This window comes from Meleagris gallopavo, chromosome 14 (genome assembly GCF_000146605.3).
Source record: "Meleagris gallopavo isolate NT-WF06-2002-E0010 breed Aviagen turkey brand Nicholas breeding stock chromosome 14, Turkey_5.1, whole genome shotgun sequence".
In the NCBI taxonomy this organism is placed as follows: Eukaryota; Metazoa; Chordata; class Aves; order Galliformes; family Phasianidae; genus Meleagris; species Meleagris gallopavo.
In genome coordinates, this window is record NC_015024.2 from 11,482,755 (window position 1) to 11,505,927 (window position 23,173).

Genomic DNA, 23,173 nt, shown 5'->3' on the forward strand with positions numbered 1-23,173 from the left:
GGGTGCTCGGGGCTGGGGGGTGCACGAGTGTCGTTTGGGATTCTATGGGAGGGCGGCAGGTGTGGTGCCCGGCCCTCAGCTCGGGCGGGGGCTGCGCCTGGGCATGGCAGCTCCTTCTGCCCCTCGGTGCAGGATGGCCGAGCTGGGGCCGGGAGCGCTATCCAAGCGCTGTATCCAGGCACTGGGCACTTGGGGGCAGCGGGTGGAGCGATGCAGTCGTGTCCAGCATCCTTGCTGAATCATTGCGATCTCAGGGTGAGATTTCCTACCGTGCGTTCCTCAGGGATGGAAAGCTGCTGTTCCCAGCTCCTCCTGCGGGCCTGGGGATGAAAGGAGGATTCTTGTCACCACCTTGCTGCTTGGTCCCTGTGACAGCCTTGTTGGCTGCACAGGATGCTCTGTGCTCCTGACACCTGCTTTCATTCAGCACTGCTTGGAGATGTTTCCCTATGTGGACAGCTGCCTGCTGGTGCCATAGAACAAGATGTTTGGGTAAAACCAGCTACCAACACTGTACAGAGCATCTGTGTGGCTCCAGCAGTGCAGGACCAGTAGAAGCAGGGCAAGTGCAGTTGCAGTCTTTAGACTCCTGCATGAGGAGGGTCAAATGGTAATAGTGAGGTGGGATTTTCAAGCATCTGTCAGGTAGATGGATGCTTTAGAACCCAAACCAGGATGTTGTAGAGCTCCTCAGGTGTGGGAAGAAACTTTCAGAGCTTAGAACTCATAGTGAAGCAATTAGACATAAAGGTGTGAGAATGCTGAGTGGCCACTGTTAGTATTTTGCTCTCTTGCCTAAGGTGAAGACTGAAATATTAACCCAAAAGAAATAGAGAAATTAAGGAGAAGTTACGTTCTAATAAACTGTGTTAATCATTGTAAACTTGATGTGTGTAGGTGAGGGATTCATTGTTCAGCCATGCCAAGCTGTGGTATTACTAGAAGTTTTGGTAAGCAGTTGTTTCCATAACATAGCTTGTTGCTTGGGGTAGCTCAGCACTGCAGGGCCTTGGGTTTGCTCTGCAGACTATTGCCTTGCTCTGCAGTTCTGTGGAGGACAGTCATTAATTACACTAGCTGAGGTATTGTCAATTCAGGTGAGTCACTGGTAATGATTTACAATAAAAACTTGCCTTCAGATTTCAAGACTGGCTCAGGATTAGGGAGGCTGTCCATTTACAGTGTAGCTGCTGAGAGCAGGAGTTTCATTTTCTCATCTTTGGAGATCCAAATGTCAGAGACAGTGAGCTCAGTAAGAGGGAGAGTAGCTTGAACCACAGGTATTTATCTGTATAAACAACAGAGTAGCTTATTAGAAGTCCTGTCAACTTTATACTGACCTTGAAGTCTTCAGTATCTATTGAGACTAAACAGTTTGTGTAAACAATAAACAGTTTGTGTCCTTCACTTTGAGCAAGGTAGCTGAAAAGCATTCAGAGCAGATCAGGTGATGTGTGCCTTTTGATTTGTGACTGCTGGGTGCATTTCTCCTCCTTCACCTGACTGTGTAGGATGGTACAACCATTATGCTTTTGTCCAGGTGCAGTGTGTGCAGTCCGTGCCCTTGGCTAAGTGTGCTGTTTGCAGTCCCAGCACTGCAAACACTTGGCAGTGCTGCTGGCATCCCCTGGCTTTGTCCTGGATGTGTGTGTGCCTGTTCACAGGTGCAGACATTCAGTCAGCTCTCATTTGCTTTCTGTGAATTTCAGCTTGCAAAATGGTTGCATGTTAGTAGCTACCTGGGAGAAGCCCTGCTGAAGTTAATGAAACTACCTGTTGCAGTAACCTTGCTAGTAAATAGTCTTGTAATCTTCTGAGTCATCAAATATTAAGTAAGAGTGAGTAGGTATCCAATTTGGTGTATTTATTAGAAAATGGTGACTTTGGTGTTTTTCTTCGAAGGTATTTGTCTGTTATTGTTCCTTCCTAGTTCTGGATGTACTTGGGCTGTGGTGGCAGCGGTAGATCTCCCCGCTGACAGGAAAAGCTTGGTGAAAGTAGGACTGGATGTGAGTCCATTGGTGTGCTTGTGTTCTCACCAGAGAATGATGTCCTGTTTGGCTTAAATGGTGTCAGAAGTTGGTCTGGCTGAGAATTGTTTTAGGTGAGCATTTCTTATGGCCTTTAAAGACAATCTGTCTTGGGATGCAACTGCATGTCACCTGTTCTTTGCTGCATGGACTCAAGTAGCTGTGCTGGTGAGGTTCTGTATCTGGGTGATGCATATTGTATGACATGGGCTGGTGCTGGCTTGAGGCTGTCTGTCCTGGAGTATAAATGGAGTGAGGTTCTGCATCTCTCTGCATCACAAGCTTTCATTCCGGAAGAATTTGGAGCATTGTTAAAAGGTAAATTGTTAAGGGCCCGTTTCCCCTCCCTTGTTATGATGTGGTTTGCTAGTCCTTATCTCTGGTTGTACCTGAACAGAGCTATTTTTGCCTTTGAAGTTGTCTGGAAATTTGGTGCTGCCAGGCTGGCCAGGGAAGCAGCAGGTAGCTGTGATCACATCCAGGTGTTTTGGGATGGCCTCCTCGTAGCGTCTGTGCGTGCTGTGCTTCTTGCTGCACTGCGAGCTTTGTCAGATAGGACTGTGTAGGAGTCTGGACTCTTACACAAAGGTCAGTGAGACTTCTTGCTGCCATTTCTATGTTGAGGGCTGGGTTCCTTTCTGCTAATTGCTCTCGTAAATTATTCACTGTGCTGCTATATAGCAGTGCTGTGATCAAAGATGAGTTCATGCCATCAAATGGATGGGCAACGTAGTCTGTTTCTTCCCCTGAACAGGCATGGAGGGGTGGGGGGGAAGTCCAGATTAATCTGTACTGTGGGCTTAGATATTGGCCAGAATAACAAAGTGTCATTCTGTGTGTTCAAGGAACTGATGGACATCTACCTATCTTTGCAATATTCTGAGTGTAAAGATCCAATTAAGTTTATAAAAAGACTGCTGATCTCTTATATTGTGATTGCCAGTAACATTTCTGGCCAGCTGCATTATTTGCTCTTCAAGTGAATATTTTTCTTGCATGTCAGAACCCTAGGCAGTCTCTCCAGTGGTTTTAATGTGTCTGCATGCTATCCTGGTGCTGTACTTGAGCAGGGGGACAGCTGCAAGTACCTGTTCCTTAAGGAACAAAACCACAGGAATCAAAGAGATCTCAACTGTTGGTAACAGGTGATGAGCTGTACTTGACTGACAAGTCAAAATGGAGAAAACCTGAATGACTTCACTTCTTGATTTGTCAGCAGTTTAAAAAACAAGTACAGATGTTGGCAAAAGAGCTAGCATCCCAGGTTTATCTGCTGTTAGGGAGTGTGTGATTTAATATGCTTTCTTCAGGCGTGCTGCATTTCTCATTTGTGAAAGTAAGATCCTGGTTTGACTTGTTCTCTGTCTTAATTCCATAGGCTTCTGTTGTCTGACCTCATAATTTTCATACAGGGATTTTGTATTTTCTTCTCTTAATACATCTCAGGTACCACTGAGGCTGTGCTCACACTGCTGGCTCCCAAGGGCCTGGCTTCTGGAGCTGCTGAGCCCTGCTTTGGGCAGGATAGCAGAGCCCGGAGATGAATCTGCTGCGTTGCTCTGTGGTGAATGATACCAACCTTGTTTGCTAGGAATGAGAAGGAAGAGTCATTTTTTGGCTGGGAATTAGCTGGTGCTTGAGAAAGCAGGACTCTGTCTTGGCTTAAATCTTCCAGCTCCTTTAAGCTGAGGGATGGTGCGTTGAAGTTTGCCAGCACTGAGGCTGGGAGCAGAAGCTTCAGTAGCTGTGTTGTCTTTAAGATGTAAAAATAAACAAAACTGCGAAGCTGCACCCTACTTAAAACAGGCTGACCTAAATTTCCAGCAGTTGTAGCAGAGATGCAGATTCTGAGCAGGGAGTAAAGGCTTGCTGTCCTCTCTATCCATGAGCAGCAGGGCACCTTTGGAAGGCCTCCTCCGTGTCAGGAGTCACTCGTGCCTTTTTCCCCTCGGGTTGCATAAGCCGGGCTGTGGGTTTCCCTTGCAACGCTTGTGTGCAGCCCATGCCCTTGTTGTGCAAGCTGGTGGTTCCATGTCTTCTGGGAAGTTACAGCGTGATCCACTGCTCAGATTGCTTTTGTTGGAGCATCATTGGAAGCATGTTTGCTGTCCTCTTGCTCGTCCCTAAAGAGGTCTATTTCGAGAGCACGTATGTGTCTGAAGTCTGTTCGTACTCTTCCTTTGTAGGTTAACATTCTTGTTATCAATTGCAGTTCTCCACTTCTGAATTATTAATTCTGCAGTGAGAATTCTTTTTCCTGCTGTTCATTGACTTTTGTGCTTGATTTATTCCGCACAGTTTGAAAGTGGAGCATGGGAATTTTGGCTGATGTTAATGGGTCGTGCGTGTTACCTCAGTGGTGAATAAATGAACTTTTTTAATTGAGAAAAGGACGCCTGTCCTTCAAAGGACTCGCAGTTTTCCTGGTGAGAAGTAGTCTGTAAACAGAATTTCTCCTCAGAGGCACATGGCTGTTATTTAACAGGTCTGGGGTGGTCAGAACGGCCAGCAGAGTGCTTACCATGTGCTCAGGGGGCAGTGCTATGGGTGGTGCAGAGGGAGATGCAGGGAAAAGCTCATTTGTAGGTTCTTCTGCTAATATGGCTATATGGCTGCATACTGTCCTGGCAGAGAGCCTGCCTTTGATTAGAAAACCACCTTTGGTAATTCTTGTAGGTATTGAACAGTCTGCCATTGGTTTTTTTGTTTTTTTTTTTTGTGTGCTTTTTCCTGCAGGGAGCTAATAGGAGGTGAACTGCATACTCTTTCAATAACCTTCTGTTCAGCTTGGAGTACCGTGGTTCAGCAACTGAACAGATGGATAATGGAGACTGGGGCTATATGGTAAGTGATCCCGTGTGAATGTGTGTGTGCTGAGCAGCACAACTGGGCTTTCAAGATCTTGAGGTAAGATTCCTTGCTGATCTGTCCTGTGTAGATTGAGGCTTCACCATGTGAGAACAAAAGTTGTGCGTGTAGTAACAGCTTGCTTACGTTTTCTGGAGTGCTTCGTCGCATGTGCCATTTGTGGATGTGCTCATGTTCATATATCCTAGCTAAAATCAGCAAGAATTTAACTGATGTCTTAAGCTCATTGTTACCTTTTTCCTAACACGCACAGACTGAAAACAGCTTGTGCTTCTTGCCTATAATTTTAAGGACTTTCTTGCATTATTTGTAAGGAAAAAATATTTTTCCTTTAAACCTGTCTCAAATCAGACAAATGCATCTTATTTTTCTCCTCTTCTCATTCTCTAAACATTCTGCTGCCGTGCATATGTTGCTTCTTTTTTTTTTCTTTTCACTGTCTGGCCTCAGTCCTGGTTGTTAGGATTGGTGGCCAGATGGGATTTATGTTGCTTTCTTCTTGCTTCCTCATGTACTATCTGGAAGCTGATGCAGACTGGTTTGGTGCTCTGCCCCCTCTTCTACGCAGCATGTTAATTTTCTAATAAATGCTTCTTCTGAGAATTAAAAGCTGGAAAGCTTTAGTTCTTCTGTTTTAATAATTCCTCTTAATCAATGCATGGATTATTTTGATTGTGAGCTCTTTGTCTTGTGCCTAAACTTGTACTGTCTTCCTCTTTTGAGGGTGAAAAAGTCTAAGACTTGTTCAGCTGATTTGCTGTTATTCTTGAATGAGATTTTGAAAGCGAGGAGCACTGATGGACCTCAATTCACATAAACTTGTTCTTCAGGAAATGTCTCTGATTTCATTTCCTCATCTGTAAAATATGAAAAAACTTGTTCCTCAAGTGAAAAAGTGCCTTCTGTGACAGTAGTTCTGTTAAGATTTCTAAAGCATTCTCAAAATGTGCTTTCTAAATGTTGTTATCCTGTCTAGTTGTGCCTTGTTGCTAGGTGGCTTGGATTTGGTCAGGTTTAAACATCACTGAAAGGCTTCAAATGGGAGAAGTGAGGTTCCTTCCAGAGCCACCAGTTCTCAAACAGTATTTGCCATGCGTGTTGGTGAACCTTCTTGTCGTGGCTTGATAAACTCTGCGATTTCTCTCTTTCTAGATGACTGATCCAGTCACGCTAAATGTGGGTGGACACATGTATACGACATCCCTCACAACTCTCACCAGATATCCTGACTCAATGCTTGGGGCCATGTTCAGGGGAGACTTCCCCACTGCCAGGGACTCTCAGGGCAATTACTTCATTGACAGAGATGGACCACTTTTCCGTTATGTTCTTAACTTCTTAAGGACCTCAGAGCTAACTTTGCCACTGGACTTCAAGGAGTTCGACCTACTTCGGAAGGAAGCGGACTTCTACCAGATTGAACCTCTGATTCAGTGTCTCAATGACCCTAAGCCTCTGTATCCTGTGGATACCTTTGAGGAGGTGGTGGAGCTGTCCAGCACCCGCAAGCTGTCCAAGTACTCCAACCCGGTGGCTGTGATCATCACGCAGCTCACCATCACAACGAAAGTCCATTCGTTACTGGAAGGCATTTCAAACCACTTCACGAAGTGGAATAAGCATATGATGGACACCAGGGACTGCCAGGTTTCCTTCACTTTTGGGCCATGTGATTACCACCAGGAAGTGTCTCTCAGAGTGCATCTTATGGAGTACATCACAAAGCAAGGCTTCACGATCAGGAATACCAGAGTTCATCATATGAGTGAGCGTGCCAATGAAAACACAGTGGAGCACAACTGGACTTTTTGTAGACTGGCACGAAAAACAGATGACTGACTCTGACTCCACAGGAGCCGTTTCAGTTATTAGTGACTTAATTGAACAGTAAAGCCAAGAGAGTCTGGATTTTGCCTAAAGTAACAATGTGGGCTTTTTTTTTTTTTATTATATGAGTATTTATTGTTTATCATTAAGGACTGGAGAAGTTTCATTCTCTAGCAGTTCTGTCCTTTCATCCAGAATAAAAACATGCATGTGCCTGTTCAGTCAAGACACCTTTTTGTTTGAAAGAGGGAGCCGAAGAATTAGTACAGTAGGGTATTTTGTGTCATTAACACAATTCTGACGCAACTTAAAGTGCTAAAATTACCTCAGTTTAAATGGTTTCTAATCCATCTAACCCTGTGCCACTGGGAGCAAGAAACAAACGGAATCTAAGAGGCAGATGGTGAAAAGCTGCTATCACGTAGACTAATTTAGCTTCTAAATCAATAAACAGTATTGTAATATTCTAGGAAAAAAAATCCCCCCCTTTAAAAGTACTTGATAAGTACAGTTTCGTACAGTTATGACAACTGTTTCTTTCTATGCATATAAATCAAGCAACCAAATACTATCTGTAGCCATGGAAATATGATTAGAAATATTTATATTGGATTCTGAATGCAAAATGTCCCTGTGGTAGAATTCATATTTTTAATGCCTGGTGCAATATTATTCCCAAGTGTAATGCCTGCCAGCAAGAAGCTAATAAAAATGTGAAATATAGAATACTATCTTGTATTTTTTGTCTTCCAGAACTCTAAAACTTAATAAAAACCCCAAAGCCTGTTTTTCAGTGCTGCAGAATAGCACAGATGCTCTGCTAGGGCTCCATTCTCTTTCACTACTGACATACTTTGTTCCTTTTTGTCTTAACTAGTTGATCAAGCTGTCCTCATCACAGGAAAAAAAAAGAAGTGTTTGGAAAACTAGACTTTTTGACCAACAGAAGGATGGCAAGGATTTGTACTTTCTGTAGAGAGAGAGGGAACACAGCACTTAAAAATACTTGTAGCTGCTAAGCATTGTTATCCCATTTTAGGGATTTATCTGATAGCTGCTTATATCACATATGGATTTTTATATACGTAATACAAATAAGATTCTGTATCGTTATGTGTAGAGTGCTGTTTCTGATATGCTCAAGTCAAGGAACTGAGGTCCTGTGTTCTTACCTAATTTCATGTAGCCGTTCCTGCTTCTCTTGGCCATTGTGTCACTGTTACTCATACAATTTCTGGTTATGTTCTAACTTAATTCTCTTGAGAGTAGAGATTCAATGTTTATTTTGACTGAATGGATCACGTTCTCCTTTGAAGTTCTTATCACAGTGGTTTCTTACCACGGCTGCTTTGCTTCCTAAAGTGTGGACTGTTGCTCTTTGGAGATGTCAAAGAGGGATCGGAGTTCCTCAGGTTGTTGCAGCCTTCTGAAGCCTGGGGCCTTGCATCTCAGCTCTCAGTCAGAAGACCTGTCTGAAGGTATTTTTGCTCTGCCCTATTTTATCTCCCCTTTTCATGCATTTTAGGGGTTTTGACTTTTGTATTAAGACCTCGTGAAAGCTTCATTCTTCTGAAAGCAGAAAAGAAAAGCTGAACTGATGAAGTGCAGCAGAACTGCTGGTAAGAAAGTATCTGTGTTGTCACTGCATTATAATCAGTCACAAGGTGTTCCTTGCAACACTTCATTTACTGGCTAATTAATGAGGGGCCTGAATCAGCCTCCCCTTTTCGTAATTATCAAGTATAATAACTAGGGAAGCAGTATTCCAAATAGACTTTATTGCAATCAAAGATTTATCAAAAGACAGTACGAATGACTCTGTTAATGGGAAAGTAATCTTTGCAGACAGGAGTTGACATCAGCTGTGTGTGATTCTTAAAAGCCAGAAATACTTGATGCTGAGCAAGTTCAGAGCTCTTTTCATTCTCCAAATAAATGCATTTTCTAACGTGCTTCTTGATCTACGAGAATAAGTTGTTCATCAAAAGCAAGGACCATCAAGCAAGCAAACAACAAAAACAGGACTGTTTCTGACTAGACTGCTTCAGAACAGAGGGTACCACGCAGAGTTGTTTGGCTTCTTTCTGATTAAATGCAAATGGCTGGCTAAGGATCCTGTTTCGTACTTGTCGCAATTGCAAGTAAGCAACTGATGATTAATCTCTGATTAATAATACTGATTCTTCATAAATGCATTGCTGCAAAGAGCGGGTGCGACCTCACTTAGATCACAGCCTTCATAATTTCGATAGCTTGTTGTGAAGAAGTGGCTTCAAATACTTTTCATAGGCTGGGCTTATCTGTTTGGAAAGAGAATGTGGAAGGGAATTAATGGTAGTTAAGGAGGAAGAGCAGGTTATACATTTGTTTTCCTGATCTCTGAAATGCAGAAACTAGATCATATTAAAAAAACCCACAACAATAACCTCAGCTATGTGCAAGGTCTCTTCCCCTGTAATGTGCACTGTCCTTCATAACCAGTACACAATACTTCTCATCCCAAATGTGACAGCATGCTATTTAACTTCAAAAAATGTGCTTCAACTGGAATGTTTGCTAAAGGCAAGTTTGTGTGCAGCTGTAGAATTTCAAAGGAATTGCTGATTACCACAGTAAAAATTTCACTTAAGGCAAAATGAGTTTTCAAACAGAGCAATAGCCATTTGCATCATGAGGGATTTTACAGTATGGATGCATTAAGAAGTGAAAGTAAAATGCTAAAGACAAAGGATGAAATCGCCTTAGTTAACATTTGTGCTCTTTCTGGATGAGCATATTATTAAAAAAAATTTAAGTACTGCACTTGGAAAAAGTACTGGTGAATGGAAAATATCCCACAGTTGGTGGCTTTTGCAGCCATCTAGAGTTGTTCCATAGTGTTAACCATGTAAACATGCTTTTGTTTTAGTTTACTCTGTGCAATGTTACTTTGCTGTTGTACATCTAAATCAAAACCACGCTGGTCACTGGGGCTTGTCCAGCTCCCTTGCTCAAGCTGTGATTCATTGCCATCTAGCCCACAAGCTACTTCCTGTCTAAGCTAGGGCTATAGGAGGAATAATTGGAGAATCAGGGTTCATTGTTCAGAGTGAGATAATGACAGATAAGAGGTCTTACTCCAATTGCTTATATCTGCGTGGCTTTTATTAGAAGAAAAGCAAATAATTTCTGCTCTGGTTCATGCAGAATTTGCCTGGCTGTAATCCAGCATCCATACCTGCTTGTTGGTCGGTGCCTTCCGAGCCCACTCGTAAAGCCTTTGGTAAACCTGTCCATCATAACTGCCAAGTGCAGAATTCAGGTTCTTGTCTGTGAAGTCAAAAGCATCCACTAGTGGAACAGCATCCTTCCTAAGGAGTAGATGAAAAGAAAAAAGATAAATGTGAAAGTCAGCTATGCAAGTTCCTTTGTCTGAAATGCTTGTACCAGTTTTTCCCCTTGCCTATGTTGCACAGGAAGCTCTGCTTTGATTCCTCAGAGGCACGTTCTATTAAAGCCTTGAGTAAAAGTCTTAAGCTTGCTACCTCTTTAATTCTGTGATTAGTTCCAAAAAATACTTGCTTGGTCCTGTTCAACTCTTGGTTATGCTGTGTTCCTGTTTCTCTCCAGGTGACCTAAGTAGGATTTCACCCTCCTCGCTTCTCTGCATCAGAAGCTAATCTGCTCTTAACAGCAATGAGTAGTGAAAAAGTCTTTGTGAGTGCTGTGGTAAGTTAACACCTTAGCATATCTCAGAAGCCATGTTAGTTAGTAATGACTGGTGTTGAGCAGATGCATGTGATCTGGCTGTAGTCAGAACTGTTTTGGTACCTGTTGCAAGTCAGCCATGGCAACAGAGTGGGCTATATTAGTGCAACTAAAGCAGACTTAGCAATGTATAATAGGTTGTTGTAGCTGTTTCCTTTAAGTGATGTTCTGACTGGATATTTTCCTGCTTTTGCTTTGCTGCAAATGGTATACTCAGGATTTCTTGCTTTGTACCTCAGAATTTAATGTAACTGAACTTTAATCTAGTGATTGCAGGGGAGCTGGAATCTTAGACGTATTTTGCTCTGAAAATGAGCTTTGTGTAGATGTTTCAGTCAATTTCTAATGCTGCCAGGCAATGAAAATAAAAACTGAATGAGGTGAATTGACTCTGAACATGTTGCCATAGGTACAGCAGTACCATTTTACATTTAATGCAAAGAGAAACTGAACAGCTGTGATCTTCTTGTGCTAGAATGGCTCACCGAATGATCCCCAGGAGGTCCAGGTATGATGCTGTGACCATGTCCATTTGAGCTCCAGTTATATATCCATCATGCAAAAAAATTCCCGCATTCGAGAAGATACCGTGTAATGCAAACAGATCACAAAGATGTTTCATAATGTTCTGGATGCCAGCCGTGTTCTCAAGTTTTTCCACAGTCTCTACAAAGTTTTTCACAGTGATGTAGTGGCAGTGAGCCTGGAAAACAAATACAATCAACAGTGCACCTCTAAACACTTTTAGTAGGCCAAGTGACGCAAACGTTCTCACAAAGAACATAAAACCTTTTCATTTCACTGGCAGTTTTCCAGCCTGCATCCCTTGTCTGCTGGTTGACTAAGCATTTTGCTTTCATGTCTTACTAAAACAGTAGAGGAAAGGATTGGGGGCGTAAGCAGTCAATGATGGTATGTGTAAACTTAAGAAATCAAGGCAGTACTTCACATAGTTTTGATGACTACTCCAAAGATTTTATATGGTGGAAATGCATTGGAATGTGTTTGTGTCAATCTCTACCAAATGAATTTTGGCTATATATAGCAGAAGAAAAATCTCTCTGTTGGGCTTATGGTACATTGGAGTCAGTGGCTATATGGCTTCAGCTCTGAAAACATCGTCAGTGGAAGAACAATCAAACTTACCTCTTGTTTTTGCTGTTTTAAGTAAACTGCTGATTTCTGGGTCAGACACTGGCAGTATCTGCTCACTTACAGAACTACTAGCTCAGCACAGCCTAGCTCCAGAGCGAGTGAAACAAGATGACTCCACCTGTTTGTGGGGGTGACTCTTGTTATGCTGATATTCCTCTGGGTGGGTAGTGGTGTTGGTATCTGCACAGCCTCATTCCTCTGCTCTGCAGTTCTCCTCCCAGCTGTGGGTGTATGCAAGGCACACCTGCACTGCAGCGTGGTCAAGCAGTGTGGAGGTCAGTGCAGACTGCAGAACCTGCCTGAGAAGCTGGGTGTCTACTCAAGCAATTAAAATCTGTGGAGACTGCAGCAAAGCCATCACTGGTGTCTGAGCCACCTGCCTGACAGCTGGCAGGCGTTTGTTCATACAGCAGCCAGGACAGCAGTGAGTCTCCAGAAAAAGTGTGGAGTAGAAAGCAAACGCAGAAGCACCCCAAAAAAGCAGCAGGCTGTCATGGTTTTAAAGCTATGGAGGAGACAAGGTTTTGTTAATTTCCCTGAAGTATCCAAGAAGCAGTGGGGGCCCAGATCCCCTCTCTGTGTATTAAGCTCTTTGGAAATAGTTTCCTTCTAAAGAGCCTTGCTTCTCCTCCTCTTCTTTTTCTTCTGCTCTTTTTTTTTTTTTTTTATTTTGTTTCTGTTAAGCTTACAGCATTGAATGCTTGCTGCTTCCGCTGAGTCTGTGTAATTGAAAATCAGAAGTGACACACAGCACAGACGATCACAAATAACGCTGTTACTGAGAACTTGTAGTACCAGCTCACTTTCTCAGAGAGTTCTTGTTTGAAAAGATTAAGTAACTGTGCTTATAAGTATGACAGAATCAATGCTTCTAACAGTTTCGAAACAATTTCACTTTTTTTGCTAAGAAAATTTGGCTCATGAGAGACTTCATCTTAATGACTGAGCAGTAGGTGGCTGTTCCCTCAGGCACCTTCCTACTATGGAATCATCTAGATGTTATTGCTGCGTTCAGGTGTGTGTAGGGTTCCTCTTTCCCTTGGGGGACTTCTTTCTAAGTCCATTTCAGTTAGGGTTGGCTCTGGCTGAAGCATAGGTTACAAGAAGATGTTTTTCATTAAACACTGAATGAGGCTGAAATAAGCCATGGATCTGTTTCAAAATCTTACCCTCCTCAGTTTAGGAAGGAAGGGAGACTTCCACCATAATTGCAGTCAAATTGCACATAACCACATTAAAAAAGAATTTTGCTTCCTGGAGTTATTGAAGTATTAGTGATTTTGGCTTTCCTTTATATTTAGGGCCCTTCTACCCTCTTGCTTTCTTTTCTGCTTAGTTCTATATTAACTCCTTGTTTTGGCAAACTAATACAGTTGTCCTGATCCTATTTCAGTTGAAGGAGAGCAGATTGCCTATCTAATCTATGTGAACTAGGAACTGCTTTTAGGTCTCTTATTTGACTTTGCTACTTTGATTTCTTCCAGCAGTAATTAAGACTGCACTTATCACCACTCTTAATTATTTTCCCCACTTTTATCTTTCCTTGTGAGAGCAGTAGATTAAAAAAAAATATCATGAGCATGTTTCATCCTTACGATGGCTCTTCCAGCTTTTAGAAGGATGGCACTGGGGAGGCTTTCATCTGAAAGCCAGAAATACAGGGTTCTTGTAAAAAAAGATGAGCATTAGCTGGAGATGGTATGATCTAATTGCAGGCTGTGGAAGGTGCTGGTGGCAGCTTTTTGTTTCTATCCTTTAGCTTCTACCTGGCCTAGCCTGATAGCCAAGTCTTCAGATCAGGAGTTGTTTCCTAGTATGATTTTCTACTGTGCAGACCACAGTGGTGCCCTGATCTTTGTGGTGTCCCTTGTACATGAACACACATCATTAAAAAGCACCGAGACTTTTTTAGGCTAATTGTGCTGTTTCCATTGCATACTGTATCCTAACAACAAATGTCAGATGAGCACAAAAACGTTGCTAACCTTTGCAGCCTGTACCAGCTGCACTGTGCACTGGTTCCACGCTTCGTGCCTTTCGACTCCTGACTGAATCAAGTCCTGTAGTTTAGCTGCTGTGCTGCTTATCAGTCTGGAAAATTGGAAAAAGAAAATCCAAAACACATCTGAATATAAATATAGCAGCCCATAATGCACTCATTTCATATTCAGACTTGTGTGTGATCACATGGCAAAATGGCGTTTTGATATTTAAAGTTGGCTCAGTATGATGCAACTCTTATGGAAAACCAAAGTACAAATCAGGGAAAAGCACCCAAACCACTCAGGTACTAAGGGATTTCTGCCTTCAGCTTCCATTATAGTTTATTAGAGGCCTCTGGAGTTTTTCTTAGGTTTTGTTTAAGGAAAGCTCGCAAAACAAAAGGAACCAACAGTAATATTAGACTGATGTTATATTGTTTTACTGTCTTTCTAAACAGAGCTTTCACCAAAGCTTTCAGAATAATGGCTCTGCTTTTTATCATTGTGAGTGCAGAACTGTGCATCTGTTTACCTGGTCTTCAGAGATGACACCTCTGTGATCCATAATACTTACGAGGCCATGCACAATACCATTCTTAATTGTGTTGAATAGTTGAATGAGTAGCTAAAAGACTACAGATGGAATGAAAGGCTCTGTGATTGCTGTCTTATTAATTGAACACAAACATCACTTTCTAAGGCATGTGAAATTTTAACTTGTTGTATAGAATTGCACAAAGTCCAATTGCCTAAAGGTTGGCAACTCACTAATGTGGTCTGGGATTTACTTAAACAGTGTCATCAGCTTGGTATAGAATCAGCTCTCTGTGGAATACAGTTCTTACGTAGCACATGGCTTACGAACTTTTGATGTTCTGAATATGAACGTTTCCTTTTAAACATCTGCTATGGCTATTAATCCTGTGGGAGGGGTAAAGTCTTGCTTTTTCAGGAGTAGATGGTTCCAATTCTTGTGGAATTTATTATTTTACTTCTCTTTAAAGCAAGGAAGAAGCTGAGCTCTTAACGTATTTCACTGACCTGATTGCTGCATGTTGATAGGCCTCCGTGTAAATGTCCGGGCTGAGGAAATCCAACTTGTCCTTGGCAGTACACTTCCCGGGTTTCATTGCAGCCAGATAAGTGACAGATGGTGGCACGGACTGGCCAGCACTAGCTGCTCTGAAGCACTTAATCAAGAACCTAGGAAGAATGTAAAAATCAGATCAGGCCACGCTCATGATCTCCATAGCAAATAGCCAAGCCAGAGGTGAGGTGGGGCCTCCCTGGGTTGGATGGGAAGTAAGGTGCAGCCTATCCCATCAGCAGCCCCAAATGGACTAAGTGATGAGCTTTTGTTTGCATGGTATTTATAGTAGTCTGATCTGTAATGAGTCTTGGATAGTTTATCTACTGCATTTAATGCTACAGAAATCTGTAGTGATGAACTTTTAGGATGGAATTTCTCAAGAAGAGGTGATAGCGAGTGCAGAAGTGTATGCATACATACACAGAGGGATGTTGTAGCACCTTGGTCTGTGGGAAATATGCTGGTTTTCTCCTTCTAGTAAAAGCACACATTATTAAAAGTTAAAGCAGATGTGGTTTCTTTCTCCTGAATTTCATCTGCTATGGATAATCATTCATTTGGTGTTCCTGAATCATGACTCAACTAGAATCATATCACAGAATCACAGGGTTGGAAGGGACCTCAAGGATCATGAAGCTCCAACCCCCCTGCCACAGGCAGGGCCACCAATCTCATTTAATACTAGACCAGGCTGCCCAGGGCCCCATGCAACCTGGCCTTGAACACCTCCAGGGATGGACGGGGCATCCACAGCCTCTCTGGGCAGCTGTTCCAGCACCTCACCACTCTCATAGTACAGAACTTCCCCCTGACATCCAACCTAAATCTCCCCTCCCTCAACTTAAAACCATTTCCCCTTGTCCAGCAACTATGCCTTCTCTGAATCAAAGTCGCTTCACCAATATCACATAATGTCTGTTGCTTAGAAAAAAGAAACTGCAGGACTTGCATAGCAACACTTTTGCTGCACTGCTAGACAAAGAGGAAAATTAGGTTATGCAGAACAGCACCTGCCTATGTCCCCAAAACCCTAAATAGAAGAGAGAGTCCAATTCCCACACACCCTTGTGCCTACTAGACAGAAAACCTGAATGGGTTATGGCTTGAGTTGTATTTTCAGAATGTGCTATGAGAAAGGAGAAGCTGGTTTTACTGGTTTTGAAGCAGAAGAGGTAGAAGTTGAATAAATTAAGGGGCAGGCTTTCAGCTGAATGAATTTGAATTGTTACCTGGCAGTTTGCAGGAGCAAGATGGTGTTTTCCCCTTCATAAATACAAGAGGCAAGTATTTTAGTGTACAAGGAAGGCAGTCCACTCAACAAAGAGTAACCATGTCCCCCACATGCCCTGAGGCAGATCTCTAGTCCTGATGTGCAGTACTGAGTAACCATGGCTTTAAAGCCTGAAGAAAATGCATGAAGCTGTTTAAAAAAAAAAAAAAGAAAAAAAGGAAGAAAGCCACAGTGTGAATGATGAAAACATTCTAAAGCAATCCTCTGAGTATGCTTCTAGGCATGAGATCTTCCTTTGCCTGACAGTGCAGCATACAGTCCCCATGCTGGCCTTTGGTTTCCGCTGGGATGCCATGCAGCCCTGTGCTGGGCATGGTGTGGTTGGCTTACACGTTTTTGGGTTTCTCTGAAGCAGCAGTGGCTTTGGCTGTCTTTGTTCAAAGCATGTTTTTATTTTAGGCTTCCAGCTGCCAGATCTTATGCTCTGTCTATGTAAAAAGCTTTGGTTTTGGCTCAGAAGTGAATATTTGCACATGTTTGTAGGTGAAGTTGTGAAATACAGCTTTGCCACAGCAGCTACTGGGAACAAGGTCTTCATCAGGCAAACAGGCTTCTCAAGGACATCTCACTCTGCAATAGCTCCCAAAGCCAAAAATTTGGGGTGGTACAACAGATGCTGTTGCTGAATGGTTGAAGGCCTGGAACAAGGATGCTAGATGATCTTTAAGGCTGCTTTCAAACCAAGCCATTCTGATTCTAAGGTGTTTGATCTTTTAGCACTTCAGCCTGTTACCTAGTGGTGAGAGCAGTGACTGTCCAGTTTGCTAAATTACGTTGAGAATTAGGGATGGGAAGAGGAGCATTACGTGCAGAATAGCTGTGGGATCTGATCCCGTGGCGGCTCACCTCTGGCAGCGAGTCGAAATTCCTCCCCTGGATCTCTCTGTAACCCCTGTTGAACAGCTCGTGCAGGTAGTTGTTGATAAAATGGAAGGCGTAGGCTGCTGCCAACTGAGGCAGCAACTTCTCTTGCTGGGTCTGATAGTCAAGGATTTTTGCTTCTTCTTCCCTGTTGGGAGATAAGCGATGAAGTATGGAAAGTGTGGACACAGGCACGGCTACTGGTAGTTCACCTGAACTGCATTTTTCATTACCAAGAAGCAGTAAGTGAAAATGGATCAGGTCTGGTTTGTCTCCCTGCTTTCCCGTCCCTGTGCTCCAGCTCACAAAGCTGGCAGACAAGCCTGACTAGGAAACAGTCATTTTTCTGCTGTGTTGGTGAACTGGGCTGTCATGTCAGAAAAAGTTCCACACCATCGGTCAGTACAGAGGGCAAACAGGGACTGTGTGAGAGGAAGAGGAGGAATGTCTGTCAGGGCAGCAAGCTGGCAGGTGGTGTAGCGGAGGCGGTGGCACTGCACCCTGAAAAGCTCTTGTTTTTCAAACTAACTCCTCTGGTCAGCAAGGAGAGTGGCAGCCTCAGCTGATGCTCCTGCAGGCAGAGGCAGCTGTGCTCTGACACTGCTTCCTGTTCAATGTGAAATGGAAATGCCAAGGTTATAATTAAGCCTCTCTTAACAGCTGCACCTACGCTTGTTTTATTTTGTTTTGTCAGCAGCTTTAGTTTTTTGAGCCAAATAGAAAACAGAAAAGCTTCTTGCAGCTAGGATTACTTTTTGAATGTAGAGTTTGGTTAAAAATGTACAGTTCTCTGCTGGGTCAACTCCTGAGTTTCTTTAAAAACACTTCAGTCTAAATTATTTTAAGCTTTCTAAGCTTTTTACTTTATGTTCTTTACCTCTTCTGCTGTGTTCAATATACTTGGGGCTCCAACTGATGATATGAGTTGTTTTAACTCAGCATGCTGTGCTCTTGTGTTTGGTTTGCACTGGAAACAAGCTGTGTTGTCATGAGGATCTTCTTGCTTTTGGAAGCAGATTTAAGAAGGAATTTAAAAAATCTATTCAAATGAAAGTATCTAAAAATTACAGGGATTCTTACCAGACTAAGAAAATTTACTGTTGCAAAATCAACTGTGGATGCTAGAAGCTGATTTAATGTTGCATCCATTAGTAAGACAGAATTAGAATTCAGTAACTTGTCTGTTCTGACTGGGCAGTTCTGGGCAGGCTGGTTAAGGAAAGCCAGTTGTCTGTGTGAATTGCTGAGCTGTTCAGTGAGCCAAGGAAATAAGCCAGAGATGTGCTGAAAGGTAAGCTGAAAAGCGGAAATACAGAGTGATGAACACAGGGTCAGGTCCCTCCCCACTGCTGGAGGCTCGTGTGGCATTACCCAGGCTTCAACTTGGACTGGCGGCGAACCACAGAGTATCTGATGGCAATGGTGCATGCTTTCATTAGAGGTAGAATAACTTCGTCTGAAATGAGGGAAACCCGTACTGAAGTCATGGTGAAATAGTTAATCTTCTGTGACCCACGCCTTATATAGGTGCCATCTGGCTGAACCTAGAATAGAGAGAGGATTTTAGATGTCGTCTTTTGATAGTGCAGCTTCTCCCTGCAGAAAGATGTGTAATCTCTGTGCATAGTGTACGACTAACATTGAAATACTGCACTGAGCGCAGGGCTGAGTATTCCCTTGTGTGATGGATGGAACCAATTTGTTTGAAGAGACAAACTTCCTGCTTTTTACTTAGGTATCTTCTACCATCTCATAACCTTTGAATGTGGAATTCTAACTGCATATTTTCATTTAGGATTTGGATAACTTCTACCCTTGATAAAACTTCAGAGGCTTGCATACACCTCAAAGGGAGACTTTTGTCCTAAATGTAGGCAGGTCCCAGTTGTCTCTCCGGCTGTGTGATGAGATTCTGACCAGGCAGTCTGTGATTTGAACACCTTACATACCTCACAGAACTTGTTCAGCATGTTCTCTCGGGGGATGCGCACATTCTTCAGCATCAGGTAACCATTATCAATGTGCTCAAAATTCATTTTAGGACCAATGTCTCCCGCAATTACGCCTGCAGCACGAGAAAACACAGTCTATTTACTCCTGCTTGGCCCCTTTTCCCCATTTTCCATTGGATTGGGGATCTCAAAGGAAGGGCACATTCAGCTCTGCTTCCCCAGCATGGGTGATGTTGCCAGAGGGATGCAACAATGTCTGGAAACGTTTACCTGGGCACAGTGAATGGTCCTGAAGGCTGCGGATCTGCACAATGAAGGGATGCACACCGTAGCACTTCCCCTGGATGTAGAGCTGGGCAAAGACCACGGTGTGGGTTGCTGACCTTCCCACTGCAAGAAGAGAAACAGCCACGTTCCCTTAAGACTAGGCACCGTGCAAATCCTTCATAGCAGCTAATGCTGATTGTGTATTGGGTATTGCTGGTGCATGGGTCAGGGTGGGTGTGATCGACACACTGGGAACTGGAGAATGCCTAAGTCTGCATTCTGAGCTGCTCTTGGCTCTAAGGACGCAGCAGGTGAGCATCTGATCCAGCTATCAATGACTGACTGAACTGAAGTTTTCATGTGAAACACCTTCCTGAGGGAAGCCATGACTTTCACGCTCGAATTCTTCATGCTGAGACTTGCCTGTTTTCAGGGAATTATCTGCCCGCAGGTTTTGGTCCTTTGAGTTCTATTTACAAAGATTTGATTCCTGCAGAGGCAGATGTTTCCAAGGGCTTTAACAGATAATGCTGGCTTCCTTTTGGCCTTTAAAGTTGTACAAAACCCTTAGATCTCATTGCCTCAGGGTGTTTGCATTTCTTATTGAAGTCCTCTGCTGGCACCTGGACCCTCTAACATGGAGCTTAAGCAAAGCAGACTGAGGAACTGAAGGAAGCAAATGAAGAAAACAGAAATATCACGCAGGGTACTTACTGTCTCCAGGCCACCACTTCATTGCAGAGATTGTTGGTGTATTCAGTATAAACTCCTGTGTGCTGATATCAAAGACTGCTGTTGTTTCCAAACCCTGAAGATAAGTTCCTTTAAAAAAATAAAAAATATCCTGGTGTATCATGAGGGTGATGAGACAGAGGGGAGCATCCCTAGAAGCTGGTATGGATGGTATTGAGCTTTTGGGGTTTACCCTCCTGCTGAGAACCATGGAATACTGAATTTCCCCAGTGGCTGCAGGACACACCATCTGCAGGATCTCTGAGGCAGACTGTACTGGGGCACATTGCCTAGCTGCTGGTGACCGAACCCTTCTACCACAAGGACCTACCCTCACTCTTGTTATTTTTTCTGCACTGGCAAACCACAGGCAAGCATCTCTAGCTTGCTGAGAAAATGTCATGCTTCCCCTAGGATCCCACCTCAGTGACATGAACAGCTTGAACTCGCATCCCCTGAGAGTGTGGGCGAGAGTCTTTCATCCTACACTAACTGTGATTTCTCTGTAGCCTTACCATGTCCCAGTTCAGTCTGTGCATAGCTTCCTATGAGCTGGTATTCAGAGGCAAGAGGAATCCATTTGGCCACCTGTTTGTCTGAGCCCAGAACCGAAATGCTTCTCATGAAGACCCGGTGGAGGAGAAACGCTACATCTCCTGAAAGTGCCCTGGGGAGAAAGCACAAGTGGTATTTTTACACTGATGGAGTTCCAGTGATGTGATTAATGAAGCAGTGATGTGGTGGCAGTTCCTAGGCAGTGCCACCTGCTGCATTTTGATTTCTGTGTTGTCATATTCAACACAATGTGCAGCGTCAATACAGCATTGCAGGAAAAGTGATTTTTCATGCTGGTTTTGTTCCTTCTTTCATAACACACTTTGCTTAAATGTCACTGCCTCATTATTTCATTTGCTCTTGGAGGAATTATCTGTTCTGAGAAGCAGATGCCGAGCTCCTAAAACACACCACCCAGCTCCATCGGCCCCATGTCTTTGACAGCTTTGTGAATTCTTTGTGTCTGACTTGATGTGTTTTTTTTTTTCTTGTGGAAAAAGATTCAAATCCATCCTGGTAACACCTGTTTTATTAGCTGGTCAGCCCTGTGCCATGGGCTGGCTGATAGTGCTTTTTAGGATGCACACAGCTCTATTCCAGAAGCTCAGTACATGCATTCTCACACCTAAAAATAAGTGGCTGTTCTCATTCACTTGACTTTACTGCAATGCTCTCAGAAGCATCAAAGCAGACACTTCTCACTTTTAACAAATGAGCATGAGCATTTTCTTATAATGGACCTGTGAGAGAATCAGTCGTGCTGAAAAAGCGGGGAAGAAAATGAACAAAGCAGCAGTTAAAATGAAATTGCTTTGATTAACAGAGATAAACTTAATAAACCCCTGTCAGCCCATCCAGAAATGTTATTTTAACTCATTTCAAAGCTGGCTTTTAAATGTCTGTCCATGATTCGGGCTGCCCGGCACCAGGACTTTGGTTAATGAGAAGTTCCTGCTTGCCTGGTATCTCATAAGAAGAGAGCTGTGCTTCCCTGCAGCCTTAATTGAGCAGAGCACGATCCTGCAGGCTGAAGCTCCTGGCATGGGGGGTCTGAAGGCAGCAAGCAGAGGTGGGGTTTTTAAAATCAGGGATATTTTTCTTCTGAGATAAGACTGCGGTAATTACCAACTCCAAGAGCTCTTGATGGAAAATTTCCCCTTTATCGGTGCCACTCACCAGAGGAGACCGAGCTTAGCGTAACAAATGATAATCCTTCATGTGATGAAAGACTGGAAAATGACTTTGAGCGTCAGTGATGGTTTGTGGCATTGCCCTTCTGAATGAGGCTTTTAAACTTGCACCTCACCTTGATCCTACTGATTGTGTACCCCACCGAACCGGCAGGGGGAGGAAGGGGGCAAAGAGTTATAAAGTGGAGCTCAACCCCCTGCCAGGTGTTAAGAAAAGAAAATGTTTAGGAAAGGACTGTGAGAGATACTTTCTTCCATTTGCTTACAAATTAAGTGGTGTGTTTGTTTGCTTTTAACACAATGCGGGTTTTCCAGATAAAGGAAGTGTCAGATTTGTCTGTAAGCCAGTAACATAAGAGAATGGCACCACTTCACGTTCTGACTGTGCTGAGCTGTGCAGTGAGGGCCGCTGCACTGCTGCGCTCTCAGCTGTGCCAGTGTGCAACAGCAACTCTCCCCTTCCCAGATGTGCTGAAAACCTGCAGCGTGTTTCTGTCAGGACGATCTGTTGCAGCTGGCCTCTACCAGCCTTTGCTTGAGCTGATTCTTCCTGGCAAGGAAACCTTTCAACAACAGACGAGCTATATGTTACAAAGAAAATCACCTGTAAACGTATACAGATTCAGGTCCGTCTTCGCTCCATCCCATCTCCTGCATCTTTTTCCGGACGTGAACGGCCTTTCTGACCGCTGCTTCGTACCGCTCATTCTGGCTCTGGAAGTACTGGTTTTCTCTGCTAAATACCGGGTCGCTCTCGATAACGTCCACTGGAAGGCAATGAGCAGCGTTACCTCCGCAGCGTGCGCTGGGGATCAGCAGGCACACAGCGGTGCCAGCCCTACTCACCGACCGCCCGCCGCAGCCGTGTGCGCTCAGCCCCGCCGTCCAGCACGGCCGTCAGCCTCGGCACGGAGAAGGAGGCCGTCAGCCTCTCGCTGGCCAGGTCGGGGTTCACGCTGGCGAGGCCGAAGCCCTGCGTGTCCTCGGTGGTGTCCGGTAGGGCCATCCCGGCGGCGCGGTGAGCTACTGGGGCTGCAGCGGGCTGGTGAGAGCAGCGAGCCTCCTGGTGCTTCGCTCAGCCCTGCGGGCAGCAAAACAACGGTGCACTTTGTACGCAAACCTCTGTACTGCTTTTTTTTTTAAAAATTTAAAAAAAAAAGAGACTCGACCTCCAGACCTCCAGGAGCGTTTGGACGCTGCCCGTCCGCGTTGCGACAGTGGGGAAAGGGAAAGCGGAAGGCGCACTAAGAGCTTCAGGTGCGGGTCTTAGGATTTTTGTAGCTTTACTTTCGGCACTTTTCCTGCAAGAGGACAAGGGATATTACACAAGCACATGCCCATGGGTAAGGCACTCCCAGCGCCCGCCCCTTCCCGTCCCCGCCGACTGCGACCTTGCGCTCCCCGTGCCAGCAGGGCTTGTAGCAGGGGCATAGTAGTAGGAGTAATACCCAGTGCGCGGTGGGAACCTGTGCAGATTTCTCTCTGCCTCGCCACCTTTTTACTCTCCCAAGGAGCTGAAGCCCCGGGAGCTCCCATAGGCCACCTCCCTACGCCGCCCCTCGCGTTCCCGAGGCCGCTGCCCTTCAGCCCGTCCGTCCGTCGCTCCGCACACCGCCGCCCACCTCT

At 44.1% G+C, this 23,173-nt stretch overlaps 3 protein-coding genes and 1 long non-coding RNA gene across 7 annotated transcripts in view; 2 read left to right on the top strand and 2 right to left on the bottom strand.

Annotated features, from left to right (window-relative positions):
- PDHB (pyruvate dehydrogenase E1 beta subunit) overlaps positions 1 to 1,176 on the bottom strand; it is a 5,803-nt gene extending 4,627 nt beyond the window's left edge. The window contains exon 1 of the mRNA XM_010718662.3: positions 1,134 to 1,176. Coding sequence (XP_010716964.2) covers positions 1,134 to 1,176 — 43 coding nt within the window. The remainder of the gene's footprint in view (positions 1 to 1,133) is intronic.
- A 3,560-nt stretch (positions 1,177 to 4,736) lies between these two features.
- KCTD6 (potassium channel tetramerization domain containing 6) lies at positions 4,737 to 7,453 on the top strand. The gene is made up of 2 exons (XM_003210119.4): positions 4,737 to 4,874; positions 6,051 to 7,453. The coding sequence occupies exons 1-2, from the start codon at positions 4,848 to 4,850 to the stop codon at positions 6,735 to 6,737; spliced, it is 714 nt and encodes a 237-aa protein (XP_003210167.1). The 5' UTR covers positions 4,737 to 4,847; the 3' UTR covers positions 6,738 to 7,453.
- A 1,030-nt stretch (positions 7,454 to 8,483) lies between these two features.
- Positions 8,484 to 22,846, bottom strand: ACOX2 (acyl-CoA oxidase 2). Of its 2 annotated transcripts, XM_003210146.4 has the most exons (15): positions 22,717 to 22,846; positions 22,394 to 22,628; positions 22,152 to 22,314; positions 20,318 to 20,469; positions 19,785 to 19,892; positions 19,074 to 19,193; positions 18,801 to 18,916; positions 18,223 to 18,395; positions 16,837 to 16,999; positions 15,929 to 16,119; positions 14,651 to 14,812; positions 13,613 to 13,718; positions 10,958 to 11,175; positions 9,943 to 10,075; positions 8,484 to 9,025 (listed from the first exon to the last, which is right to left on the bottom strand). In XM_003210146.4, the coding sequence occupies exons 2-15, from the start codon at positions 22,551 to 22,553 to the stop codon at positions 8,963 to 8,965; spliced, it is 2,028 nt and encodes a 675-aa protein (XP_003210194.1). In that variant the 5' UTR covers positions 22,554 to 22,628; positions 22,717 to 22,846; the 3' UTR covers positions 8,484 to 8,962. The 2 variants fall into 2 exon arrangements, with proteins under 2 accessions (XP_003210194.1, XP_031411458.1); XM_031555598.1 differs by lacking the exon at positions 22,717 to 22,846 and having other exon boundaries at positions 22,394 to 22,672.
- Positions 10,090 to 23,173, top strand: part of LOC104913175 — a 61,868-nt gene continuing 48,784 nt past the window's right edge. For 2 of the 3 annotated variants that reach the window (XR_004161321.1, XR_002119646.1), the window contains exon 1: positions 22,809 to 22,890. This is a non-coding gene — a long non-coding RNA (uncharacterized LOC104913175). Of the gene's footprint in view, positions 10,434 to 22,808; positions 22,891 to 23,173 lie in introns of those variants that run through there. The other variant, XR_002119647.2, reaches the window with a different exon arrangement.